The sequence below is a fragment of the Pezoporus flaviventris genome, unplaced genomic scaffold (genome assembly GCF_033815535.1).
Source record: "Pezoporus flaviventris isolate CSIRO_AGI_PZ_B2104156 unplaced genomic scaffold, CSIRO_AGI_Pfla_v1 ptg000093l, whole genome shotgun sequence".
NCBI lineage: Eukaryota > Metazoa > Chordata > Aves > Psittaciformes > Psittacidae > Pezoporus > Pezoporus flaviventris.
This window is the reverse complement of record NW_026892641.1, coordinates 1,164,809-1,178,130: the sequence shown is the minus strand read 5'-3', so window position 1 is coordinate 1,178,130 and position 13,322 is coordinate 1,164,809. Positions and strand designations below refer to the sequence as shown.

At 44.3% G+C, this 13,322-nt stretch overlaps 1 protein-coding gene across 1 annotated transcript in view; it reads right to left on the bottom strand.

The window, feature by feature from the left end:
* The window catches only part of CLMP (CXADR like membrane protein), a 34,495-nt gene extending 21,586 nt beyond the window's left edge, over nucleotides 1–12,909 (bottom strand). Inside the window, exon 1 of the mRNA XM_061476037.1 lies at nucleotides 12,500–12,909. Within this exon, the coding sequence (XP_061332021.1) occupies nucleotides 12,500–12,527 (28 nt within the window). The 5' untranslated portion in view covers nucleotides 12,528–12,909. The remainder of the gene's footprint in view (nucleotides 1–12,499) is intronic.
* Nucleotides 12,910–13,322: the final 413 nt, after the last annotated feature.

Below are 13,322 nucleotides of genomic sequence, written 5' to 3'. Positions count from 1 at the left end.
ATCAGCTCTTAAACCCCCCTGCATTCTAGATTACAGGGCCCTCTGAGAACAGTTATCTAAAAGACAACAGGGGCTGTCCTGATCTTGGGCTTCATCCAGGAAGGGGGAGGTTTAGCATCAACCAGCCCTAGCTGTCAGTTGATGTTAGAATCCAGGGCTCATTTAGAGCTGAGTGGGATTTACAGAACTTGACTAGTTCTATTCTCTCCTTCTTTTAGGGAATCAATCACAGCACCCTGCCTCTTGATCTGGGCAAAGTGTCTGTCATGTCATCCTTGTGTCTGTTTGCTTGGACGTATTGCTGCTCATCAAAACATTTACTATAAAAGGTAAGCAGGTAAAACATGAGAGGTGCCAAGAGATGCCAGACAGCACATTCTGACAGAGCTTTGTGCATATCTGACAGCAAGCATAGCCCAGCATCATCTCTCAGTCTTAAACAGTTCACATTCCTTCCCTGAGCTAAACCCCACTCAGCTGCATTGTTTCAACAAGCTAAAAAGCAGCCTTGGGCCAAGGGTTTACTGCAAAGACCTTTACCCTGGCCCAGACTAAGCCAGCTCTCCAGGCACAAGCTTCTGCAAGCACCACAGTTACTTACATGCCTTCTGTCCTGAAGCAGCCAAGGGAAAAGGGTGGCTGCAAGGCTGCAGGGAGAGCTGAAAGTCCAGCTCTTCATGAACACACCTGGGGCTACCTGAAACCACACAAAGCCAAAGCTGAAAGGCCTCAGCAGGGTCCCCACAGCCTATTTTTGTTTGAACTCCTCCATCAATCCGAGAAGTGATTCAGCTCATCCTCACAGTAAGAAATGGGGCATCCGGCTACTAGAAAAGAGATCCCAAGTGCTCAGTTTCTATTCAGGAAGATATTAGATATTTATAAGGCTTAAGCACAAGTCACACTAGATTTATTTCTTCAAGTATATACATGCATAATTTTCCTTATCTACCTTATATTCAGCAGTAACTTTCCCATGCAAGTATGGGATTTCATGCACTGTCACTTGTGGGTTTTCTTCCACCTCCATCTGCTACTAGACCATTTTGAAGTGAAACACTGCAGATTAACTGTTAGCCTCATCCAGTATTTCCTAACTCCTTATTTCCATGTTTGCTCTCAGGCAGGAGTCTGACTCACTGGCTAAATCTATGTAAGAAAAGTGAAATACTTATTGGGGTTATTGTAGGGTTTCCTAGGCATCTGTCAGATGCTGTTGTGACAGCTCACAACTGAATAAAGGGTATGAGTAACTGTGGCAAACCCATGGGCCACAGGAGGAAGTATGGCTAAGTGAATACATTAGCCATTTACTGACTATAAATATCAGGAATAATCCATTTTTTACTCTGCTCCTGTATTCCTTCCCTCAAACCAGCTCCTATTAATAACTAGAAACAAGATAACAGGCTAAGTGGGTATCCTAACCCTTATTGCACCTCTTACTCCGTAACACATGCTTATTAGATGCTGGCATTCTGTCCTGGACACAGTTCTAATGTGCAAATCTTGCACTGACAATTGATATGCCTATTTGCTCTTCATGTTGCTGTATCTGGAGTGACAGGATATATACACCCCTACTTCAAGCTTCCACCTCTTGTGATTCCTCAGCCCAGCAAATGGCAAAGTTGCAACAGCTTCATAATGCTGAAAATAGTTTGTTTGCCTTGTAAAGAAAAGAAATCAAACGGCTCCGTGCTGTAGATAACAGCAGTTCAACAGCCCCAGACCACACAAGTCTCAGCATCTGGCCCTCATTAGTATCTACAAACAAGCCCAAAGGGTCTATCTGCCAGGTCTTAGTTAGCATATATGCAGAATAAGCCAAGTAAAAAGTGCCCACTTGATCCTCAATGATTATTGGTACCAGCATGATGGGAGCAGTCTTAACAGGGTATCCTGAGTGAGATTTACAGTGAGGCCAATTCCCTTGATCAGCCAAGCTGCTTCTGGCATCATTCAGGATAGAAACTGCTGTTTAGGGGGGGGACATTGCCATGGGTTTGCTCAGAAATGTTTTATTCAGGCTGTTTATCCTCAAAAGAGCATTTCCCTTTTAGATTAAATTATCTGGATTCTGTTTAGTCTAAACACAGGAGACAGGACTCGAGCATTTCCTCTTTTAGGAAGTATGGCTGAGTGTATTTCCTACAAAATTTATAAAGAACTGAAGTAAGGACTTATGTGGCTCTTGAAGAGTCCCAACTCTTCCCCCCTAAATGCTGAAAGAGCCAGCTCTGTCAGAACACAGTTACATCCCAGTGGCATGAAATACAAATGCAAGCAGACAGCAGCTATAAGCTCTTTGGAAAGGGCAGGCTGATAAAAATCAAGCTATTTACCAATACTCCTCATTGTTTTGTCTGAGGACCATAAACCATGTTATGTAATGAGACCTTTGCCTTTTTGTGGATGGGGACACCAAGGCTCCAAAAGGACTTGTAAACCCACCTATTGGAATTACACTGGAGATGAGACAAGTTAATGAACAACAGACCTGAACCTTACCAGTGAAAGGTTCTCATTCTGATAGAGTCACCCCTGGAGCTGGAAGCAAAAGCACAGACTCTGGTCTTCCCATCTCTTCTTACAAACTATTCTGACCCTCTTGCTAGAATGATAACTACCAAGTTTCATATGCCATTTTCCATGCATTAGCCACACTGTACTTTGTACAGGAAGCATTTACCTCCACCTGAAGCACAAGGGAAGCGTCTTACTCTGTCTTCCTAGAGACCCAAAGGCCAGATAATGAACAAAGCTCCTCTGCCTGTAACCTGTCTCAACACTGATAGCACAGCTCAGGACTGAGGCAAGTCTTAACAGTCCAATACCTTTAATCTCACAGCTGCCTTGAACGTTTTCCCTGGCATCTGCCCTGAGTGTTCCTATATTATGGATTAGAGGGGATGTAGAGAATACATGAATAGTAACTGCTATGTAAAACATATGTAGAATAACATTAATCTGCTATATAAAGTCTTCCCTGTCTGCACGGTATGAGCATAACCGGTGATGGGTGTTTATAAAGCATGCATAACCATTACCTGCTCAATTACTGTTGTTAGTATGCATGGTTGGCAGTAAGCACTGCCCATTGTGTGGCTCCACCAGCTCCCTGTGCTCGGGGAATTCTTCATGGCTGGAATTCTGCATCATTATCAGGCCCTAATTTTATCCATATTGGCTCAGGATATTTTTTTCCTTTCTTTTACATTGTCAGTCTGCTTGCCACATCCTTGCTGAAGGGGATTCCTCACTTTAAGTCCTTCTCTTGGTAGGGCGGGATGGCCTCTTTTAGTTGAGGATTATAGGCTCTGACAGTGCTGACACAGAAAAATAAAACCCCAGAATGATTTAAAGCAATGAGCAGGGCTGTTCCCTCAAGAGCAGGAATATAGAGCTACTACTGCCTTTTCCTCCTGTAACTCAGACCCAGTGTAAATCTGGCTCCTTATGGACCTTACACAGTGTGAGAAAAAATCAGAGCCTTTGACAGCCTCCAGCCCATCAGATACTCTTCACACAGCCTTACCTTCGTGAACTAAACCATTTGTGGCCCAGCATCACAACTGTGCTAACTGAGGCTGGGACACCGAGGCAGGAAGGGATGAAGAGGTTTGCAAGGGATGAAGAGGTTAGCACTCAGTCAAAGCTAAGAATGTCACAAATCTAAACCCAGGGCTGTGAGGCAGATCCAGACTGAAAGGGTGCTAAAAGACATCATTTTAGAGGGGAGCACTGAGTGTGCTCAGTTCCTATCTGCTCCACGCAGATGCTTTAGAAAACCAGAATTCATTTGCTTTTTTAATGGCTTTTCCCTCCATTCTGCTTATACAAGCTTGCAATAAAAAATTAAGAAGCATTTTAATCAGCAGCAAGGATAGAAAAGCAGTGCCTATTACTCTGCATGAATTTATAGTCTGGAGTTACCTGGTGCCTGGCTTGTTTAGACAGCAAGCAGGAAGATAGCTGGGTTTAAGACATTCTGGATTGCTGTACCAGCTTTCAAGTCTGCAGTGTTAAAGGCAACGGTGCAAACAGGCAAAGGAGTACTCCCTGTCTCAGGGCACAGGGAACCCAGGAAATATCATCTTAAATAGTTCCACCCGGAGCAATAACACCCAGTTTGTTCCATTCACATTCTCATTGGGGCTTTCATCCTCACTCCTGGTGCTTTCACAGAAAAGGATACAGGGCAGGGGAAGATGCTTGATGACAACCAGAGAAAAAGAAACACTGCAGCCCCCACTGCATCCAGTCCTTTGACTGATGGGTATGTATTCGTTGCTGTCCCACAATGCAAGCAACATGCCCATGGTATTACTGACTAGGAGAAAGATGGAAGCTCAAGTAGTTATTAGAAGGAAAAGTATTGAGCAATGCAGGATCATTAGCTCCAGAGCACAGCAGCTCAGTTTTGATCTTTCCTTGTACCAGGTCATATTGGGCCTGGATTAACAGCTCTCTTCTGTTTGCTCCAGGGGTAGCTTTGGGCTAAATGGAAGGAGCTCTGACAAAACCAGGTAAACTGGGATCCATTTGCCACGTCGAGTGGCACTGATGGGAAGACTCTTCACCCATTAAACTAGTGCCTGATACGTCTTAGTCTGTCACTTTGGACTTTTGCAGCTGCATTCCTACAGTGATTTCAATGCACTTTACAGCTATGAGGGAAAGGTTGCTGTGTTTGAGTGCTCTTACACTTATTCTGCAGAAGAGCAGTTGAGGCACAGGGCATTTTCAATTGCACCCCAGAACTTGACATCTGACAGCACTTAGTTGGTGTGACCAAGCTCATGTGTCTGTATGCTTGCGTTTTTACAAGTACTGGCCCTTTGTGACACTTGAAATGGAGACACTCAAAACTAACAGCCACTTAAAATGGAGCCTGAATTACTACACCACTGAGTCACTAGCCAAACCAAGGATGGAATCTAGACATCCTGAATGCTCACAATTGCATCAAATTCCCACTTGGAAAAGCGGCTTGAAAGAATCACAGCATTTGTCATTGCAAAAGCTGGACTTTATCTGGTTAAAATTCCCTTTGTCTCCAAGCAACAGCTTGAAACAATGGAAATGAAGAGGGGTTTTGCCCACAGCACAGACCACATCAGAACAAGACAAAGCTTGGAACCATCCATCCAGACAGGAAGGACTCAGAAAACAGTTCCTTATGTGAAAGGATGAGATTCCTAGAGGATTAGCACCAAGCTCCCTGCAAGTGCCACCTCAGTCACACTAATGGAAGCCTACAATGGAATTGAGCTACTCCAGGCATCAAAATGTCGCAGTAAGATCAGAGCTGATGAACAGGAATGCTTTGAAGGTCTTGGAACAAGAATAATGCCAAATTGCTCATCTGGAAATGAATTTCTGAACTTTGCTGACCAGATGTCCATGGTCTGCTTTATGCTCTAGAGGCAAATAATGCCCGGTGTTTGCATATTACAGCAGCACCTCACACCAGTCTTTCCTTACAGGAAAACAGATGAAGCTGGCACAGGCAGCTCTCCGTGGCATCCTACCCTAGGCAGACCAGAATAAACACAGAAGTGAGGGCCACCAGCACCACTTGAGGAGCAACAACAGGGGATTTATGGCAGTACGAAGTAAACACCAGTACTTCATTCCACCAGGCCACTGATACATCTCATCCCCACTTTAAAAGCAGTCACCACATGAAGCTGCATGCAATTCCCATTGTAACTTGTCTGGCTCCTAACATAAGACCAGGTCTGTTACTCATCATCTATTAGTACAATGTAAAACAGTCTCCCTAGTGTTTGTAGAGCCCTGATCTTAGCTGGTGCCTTTAACTATAAAGGAAATAAAGCAATCAGTTGCTAATAATAACCCCTACGCTCAGCAGGTCCAACTTCACTCACTGCCTAGTGTGGTATGACGAAGGAAATTAAATCCCTAACCGTGATTGAAAGCTGTGACACCATTTTTAGACTTACTTTTACACTTGAGCAGTTCAAAGTAATGCTACCAGAGACATCTGAAAATGAGGTAGTGCTCCAGCCTCCATTGGCTGGAAGGACACAATAGCTATAAGGCTCACTAGACTGCACCAAGTCCTTCACTTTACATACCTAGAAGTCAGTCGAGTTCCCTCAGCAGACTCAGTTCCCATTGTGAGCACACTAAGCTGTTTGCTCTCCATGAGCAGCACTTCTGCATGCTCATGTCTTACAAGAGCCACAGAGCATTTAGCAGACGTTCACTGGAGCTGCGTGTTGTGCACTGAAATGAGTGCTAGTGCCAGTTAACGCCTGGGGAAAATGAAGCAATTTCCTTAATATTACTCAACAAGGCAGGATCCACAGCAGGATTCCCAGACACCGGCCTCTAGTTTCACTTCACATTTGCTCTGGAATTACCCTACCACAACAGAGCTCCCAATCTGGCTCTGTACCTTTTCCTGCAGAGGTCTGATAAATGGCCCTTTGTTCAGGGGGAAAAAAAACCCCAAGCCCTGATGCTAGAGAACGTGGCTCCTTTTTCCTCTTGTCCCTGGAATTGTGATTGGAAATAATTGGAAGTGTCACTGGAAGTAATCAGAAGTGACAGTCCCTGGGCTACAAGGCTTTTGCTTCAAGTCTAACGATCCCCCCGCAAAACAAAACCTATATTTAAACAATGAAGTCATAAAGTGATTTGCCTTCTAGGTTGAAAACCCTGCAATTTGATTTCTTTCAAGCAAAAGAAGTGGCTGACTCCGAGTTCAATATTCAAAGCTTGATGTGTTACATGGAAGACTTCCCCCTGCACACACGAAACCACCCTGCCATTGCCTAGCACTCTGTGTCAGTCTTCCCATACGGAAAAAGGTTCATATCTATTAAACATCTCTACGGCCTTTAAAATTTCATCAAGCCTTTGAGAAACAAAGGAATAGCCTAAGCAGTAGCTATGAGACTCAGCCAGCATGCATCTCATATTCCAAATACTGGAAAACCACCTAATTCCATTATTTCTACTGAGACACAAGGAAAGGGAATGAAAGCCACTTTTCCCTAATGCTGGACGGAGTTACCCCAAGCTTTACGTAAGTGTGACACCACAATGCATGCTTTAACAGCAGCAGCACAATGATATGGTAGACCAAATGCAGCCTAGTTATGGTCATCAGTTGCCTCTAACTGTGCACGCTCCATTTCAAAAGGCTGTTTCCAGGAGAGCAGCCTTTCTTCTGCCAGTGCATGTTATAAACACCACAAATTTCACTGCCCTTTCCCTACCAAAGGCAATTAAACTGCAGGCACTAAGCTGAACTTCAACCTTTCTACCTTAGAGGCTGGGAGCAAGTCACATACGCTAAGGCTTCATACTCATTTTCCAGGCACAAAAAAGGATGTCAGCTACATAAGAGACAGGCTGAAAAGATACTGGAATGCATATTGATTCGTGTAGGACATCATCAGTCTGGGTCTGGCCCATTAAGAGAAATGCTGATTTACAACATTTGCCTTTTGAAACTGCCAAATGCTTTCCTAGAGAAGATGCAGAGGAGGGCAGCAGTTGTTTCATGACCTTCTGTCACATTCACCACCACTAATACATCTTAATTGCTCAGTCCCCTTAGCAACTTGTTGTAAAGCTACCTAAGGAGTCACATGGAGAAACCTAAGTGCCACTGAGAAAAGCCTAGCAATGATGCTTTGCTGAAGCAAGGTAGTACCCGTCCTCTTCACATAGTCCCATAGCTTTTTCTAGTCACTGTTGTATACACCTTCTCTGTATTCTACCCAGGGAAAAGAGTGTTTTAGGCAAGGCTTGAACCCCTTGGGTTCTGACAAAGGTGAGCTGTTACTTCACTCAGCAGCGCTAAAGCAGACTGAAGGGAAAATAGAGTCCAAGAGATAAAGATAGAAATTCACCCTCACTTGTTGACTTTCCATCACTTCACACATTTTTCCATTGTTGTGCTTCCTGCATCCTCCACTATCCTGTCATCTGAGTATCTATTCACAGACCTCAGTGACCTGACTTCACCCTTGGCTTTTGGTTGGGCTGCTTCTGTAAAGCAACCGCTTCTAAAAACAGATGGAGAAACAGCTCTGGGGAAAGAGGAGGGGAAGAAAAGACCCATTCATCTTTTGGACAGGGCACCACCAAGTTCCCGCTCTACCCAAAGTAGCCACGTTAGTGCATGCAAGACGTGCACAGTACTGTGTGCACACGAGCAGAGCCTTCTTTGCATTTCAGATACACAACCAACGACTGCATTGGTTTTAATAGTGCATAGAAAGCACATTTACACACAAGGCTTTGTCTGAATGACTGTTTACATTGCTTTCCAGGCGGTTCCTGAAGGCTCAAATCCCAGGCTGCAAACCTGCTAAGTTCCCTATAAAACCCTGTATTTGCCTTGAGGAAAACAGGGGCATTTGTTGTGATCCTCAGGATGAAGATCAGGATATCTCCAGGCCAGTTGTGCAATGACATTTCTGGGAAGCTTGTGCTGCTCTTACACAAAACATCGTTCTGAAGTGGGCCAGAGTACCCCACAGGAACAGACCACTAATTTACATGCTGGAGACAAGGTCCAGGGTGGCCACAAAGGCAAAACACCAGTTGTTTTCCATGGGAAATGCATAAGGGTTGCCTTGCCCTCCAGCTTTATTTCCCATAAAATGAATTCATCATTGGAATTGCAGCTCTTTGGCATCCTGCTTTTTCTCACTCTGGAACATTACCTTTCTTCTCCTTTTTGTGCTCATGGTAAAATGGAAAAAACAAGGGATAAAAATAACTCCCCAAATAAACGTGAGGTTTTTTTAATGCTAAAAATGAAACTATTGCATTTAAAACAAAGCACCGGTAGAGGAAAACAGGCAACTTCTCACCGAGCCTCCTGGCAGCAGGTATTTGATGGAAACCATCCCTGCTTTACAACAATTTTAGTATCTCACAAGGAGTGTTACCCCTGAAACCCTGCCATATAGCAATTCAATTATGTCTAGCTCCTTTTAATTCCCTCCTGGAGCGCCAAATGCATACACTGCTTTGCTCCCTTGCCTTCACTATTCCTTGAGTAGTGTTCTATTCAAGAGCTCTTTGCCCTGCCCTAGAACTAAACTGAAAGAGGCTCCATCTTGCATACAGCTTATTGTGTTGTCTGCTTCTGGAGTTTCCATGAGTTGCCAATTGTCCTTTGGAGAAGAGTCTTTTAAGCTAAATACACTCAGTTACCCGAATTCCTTTGGAATCCAAAGGCACAAAAAGGTGAATTCCTCCCAAAAATCACACATAAAACCCCTTTCCACAGCTACAGACCTTTTTGTACTCCGCTCCTGAGCTAAGGCTTTGTAAGTTCTGTGAACACATAGAGCAAAAACCCTTTCCCCAAGCTTTTTAAGTATACCATGAAGCAAACAAGCAAAAGCAACAGAGAAGGAAGCATGAGAAAGGTAGGAAATAGAAGGTGTATTACACGCTGTTAGTTACTGCTAAGAAATCTGGGAAAATCAGCGGGAATAGGAAATCCATCAGTTTAGTTTTTCGGTTGCTTAGAACAGCCTCCTTGCTTTTTACTAATTCCAGGCAGATGCATTCCATTGAAGTGTAAAGCTTCCCAGTAAGCTCACGGAGAGAAGTGCTTTTTTAAAGCAAAACACTGCAGCGGTTGGCTTTGGAGTGCAGCATTGCAAGGGTTTAAGGAGACAGATCTCAAGGAGATGAGATAAGGCACACTGCAGGTTGCCTGTGCTCTTCGAGCAGGAGAGAAGGCCGGAGTCAGTGTACTAGAGCATAGCCGCAGGCTGACCTACCACTGCTGAATGCTGTGGAGCCGCTTCCATATCATCATGGATCTTCAAGCTAGAAGGCTGGTGGATACCTAGGCAAATGCATGCTGTCAGACCCAATTGCTCATGCCAACAGGCTTGCACCATAACCTTTTCCCCGGTGCAATGAGACAATTGGAGTCTTGGTGTTCAATGCAGCAACTGCATACCCCTGGGACAGGGCTGTAAGAGAGTCATTGACCTCTGAGCTTAAAGGGCAGAGCACAAGTACAGAGCTACTTGTGCTGTTACAGCTGCACCCACTCCAGCAGCATCACCCCAGTCTCACACATGGATTACACCTTTGTCAGACAGTAAGTCAGTCTCAATGAGCATTGTGCTAAGCAACTAATGTAAAGGTTCACTGCTAATAGGACACCAGAAAGCTGGATGGCTGATTTGGCCTCTCGCATCATTGCTGTGAATCTTGAAGGCACTGGTTTCTGAAAGGCAGAACAGATGCACTAGCCAGTAAGTGAAGAAAAATCATGTAGTAGTGTCAAAGCCAGCATTACACAGGTGAACACACTTGATGACAAGAAAAAAAGAAAAATCAGTTTTCTACCTTAATGGAAGGCTCATTCAAAGCATTCAAAATTAACTTGGAGAGGGGGAAAAAGGCAGCAAAGGAGAATTCCAGCACCTGAAAACTTTAATTCAGTAAAATCTTTAAATGAAAGCATTCGCTAGTTTGTTGGGGCTTTTTTACTGCCTGAGAAATGCAACATTGAGTTTTTACACCGAAGAATCAGCTATTTCTCTTGGAAACACGCCTTTTGTTTCTTAAGAGTGCAGTGTGTTACACAAGGAGTTTGAAACCGTTTTGACCAGCTGCAGACAGAGATGAGAATCAGATGGCAAACACTTACATGTAGGCACACACATTCACAAGCATCACCTTCCACTCCTCACCCCTTCCCCCTTCATTTACCTAGCCTTTAGCAGGGAAGTAAGCATGGTCATGCTTTTGCCCACCCTGCGCAAGGTCTTTTATCTTGTCTTGGTTTAAAACTAATTGGCTCCTGTTTCCTGTCTCCTCACAGAGCTGCTCACTTGCCCCAGAGCAGTAAACACTAAAAGGCAAGGACTGTATATATTAGAAATGCCATTAGTATGTTTAATAATGAAAACCCAAACCAGGCAACTTTCCTTTCAAGTTTGCTTGTCTTTGCGAAAACCCCTGTTTTCCACACTAGGCTTTCACGTTATCAGCAAGAAAAACAAGCCATCGTTGGCACTTCTATACCTTTTCACTGCAGAAAAGCAATTAGACTTTCCCTAGCTAGCAAACAAGACTCCCCAGCCTCCTTGTTTTCAATAGGGAATCACAGCACTTCCTTACTTTTCCCTGGATGCTTCCAATATTGGTGAATGAAGCTGGACACAGAGCAGAACAAGTTGCCTAGGTGCCAAAGGTATGATAATGCCCATTGTGTTTTATAGATGAAAGGAGTCCTAGTCATGCCATAGAGGCACATAGAGGAGATGTCCAGAGGGAGAAACCGCTGCCTGCACTCCCCTGCAGGATCCTGCAGCACATCCAAGCCCCCTGCCACATTCCTATGGATAAAACCTTTGCTAACAGCATTCCTAGAGCAAAACCCCTTTCTCCAGTTTATTCAGCAGCTCTAAGTGCTGCCTGTCATTCAGATACCTAGAAATCGGGTTAGTCCATGTTCCACACCTCTGAGACTTAAGGGAGAAGTCATGAAACTCTGTGTCCAGCCACCCCATCAGTCCACCATCCTGTGGGGCTCAACTCTTCCCAGGGAATCAAAGACCAACCCACTTTTTCACACCTGTACCAGTGTTCCTGGGGCACAGGAAGAGCCAGGAATCACAGCCTTTACCCAGCCACAACAGATTTCAAAGCTGTCAGCATGATGTGGTGAGCAGAATGCAGACAGGAGCTCACTCATCACATTACAGTGCCTCTGGAGGTGCAGAAACTCAGGCTGCTTCTGAGTCAGTCTTGTAGGCAAACCCCCTCAAAGACCTCAGGGCTGCAAACTCTTCTCTCCATAGGCTATAGCTTTAACAAACAGCTCTCTTCAACCCTTTACTCTCCTTTAATGTCTCCTTGGCCGTTCTCCGCTCCTCTCCTGTTAAACAGTCAGCTTCTACCTCTTTTCTTCCCCTTCTTTCAGCAGCCCTCATTGTTCCCATTTCTTGCTTTCCCCCTTTATCTCCCTACTCCCATCCTTCCCCCCCCAACTCCTCCCTCTTGCACTTCAACACATCTGTTTCTAATCTTAGGCATCAATTGGAAACAATAACCCCTTTTTCTTTCAGAATCTGCATGTTAAATGCCCAAGCAAATGAAAACACGGAGTTAAACACATTTGACACTATGCACGAAACAAAGACATTTTGTTCACCTTGTTTTGCCAGAGAGGTTCAAGCCCCTCGCGAGTTCACTGCTTAAAGGCACTGCACTCTTTAGACAAGAAACACATTCCAGACTAAGTCTGCTTAACCACCACAAATGAAATATTAAGAGATCCCTGGCAATCGACCTGCTAATAAAGCAACAAGGAAAATCCTCGGAACCCAAGCACCACTGAAATCGGAGTTCCCCATCAAAGTTTTCTCTTTACAAACCCCTTCCTCTAACACATGAGAAATGTATTTCGGGCGCAAAGAGAGGGTGCATGGAAGTTTGATTAAAAACTCTAAGCAAAAGCAAAACACCAACCTACCTAAAAAGAGAATGGGAAGTGCAGACATTCCGTCTCCAAGCTAGAGGGACTTTTCTTCCCTTTTTCTTCCTTTCTCCCAGGAACAGCAAGCAGACCTGCACAGGATTCAAAGGAACGCCTCTGGAATGCACCGAGCGTAACTGCATCCAAGTGCCAGAAAAATAACCAACTTCACTCTTTCTTCCCTTGTGCTATTCATCTCCTTGTCCATATTGAACCCAGATTCAGGGAGAGCTTTTAGATCTCTGCAGCCGGTAATTCAGGCCTTTGAGTTTCTGGGGAAGAGGAGACAGAGGCAGCGCAGGAAGGAGTTCACATCTAACGGCAGCATAGAACAATTTTGCTTGTCTGAAAAGGAGAGAAGCAGGGGAAAACACTGTGCTCAATGTTCACCACATGGCTGCCTCCCAGAAGAGCCCCTCCCTACCATCAGCTGGGATTAATAGTGAAGACCAGACATGGGTGAGGTAGAGCTTCTCTTGATTTCTAGCGATAGTGTGTGTATATATATATATACATATTTACCTTTAAAGGAGAAACAAGAGGATTTCTCTAGTGTCAAAACAGTTAAGTTTGGAGGCAGTAAAAATCCAGCATGGAAAAAAGTCAGATTAGTCACTCAAGGGCTAGAGACAGACTCATGGAAAAAGGCACACATGCTCTTTAGAGTGATAAACACACATGTATATATTAACTTTATTCCCTTTTGTAGCTAGTAGATGGCAGAATTAAAGCTTTCAGCCTTGCTGGAATACTTCTATTTGCTTCATGGTTTTCTTTAAGTTTTTAGGAGAGAAAAAACTCCTAAAAATTGATTTACCTC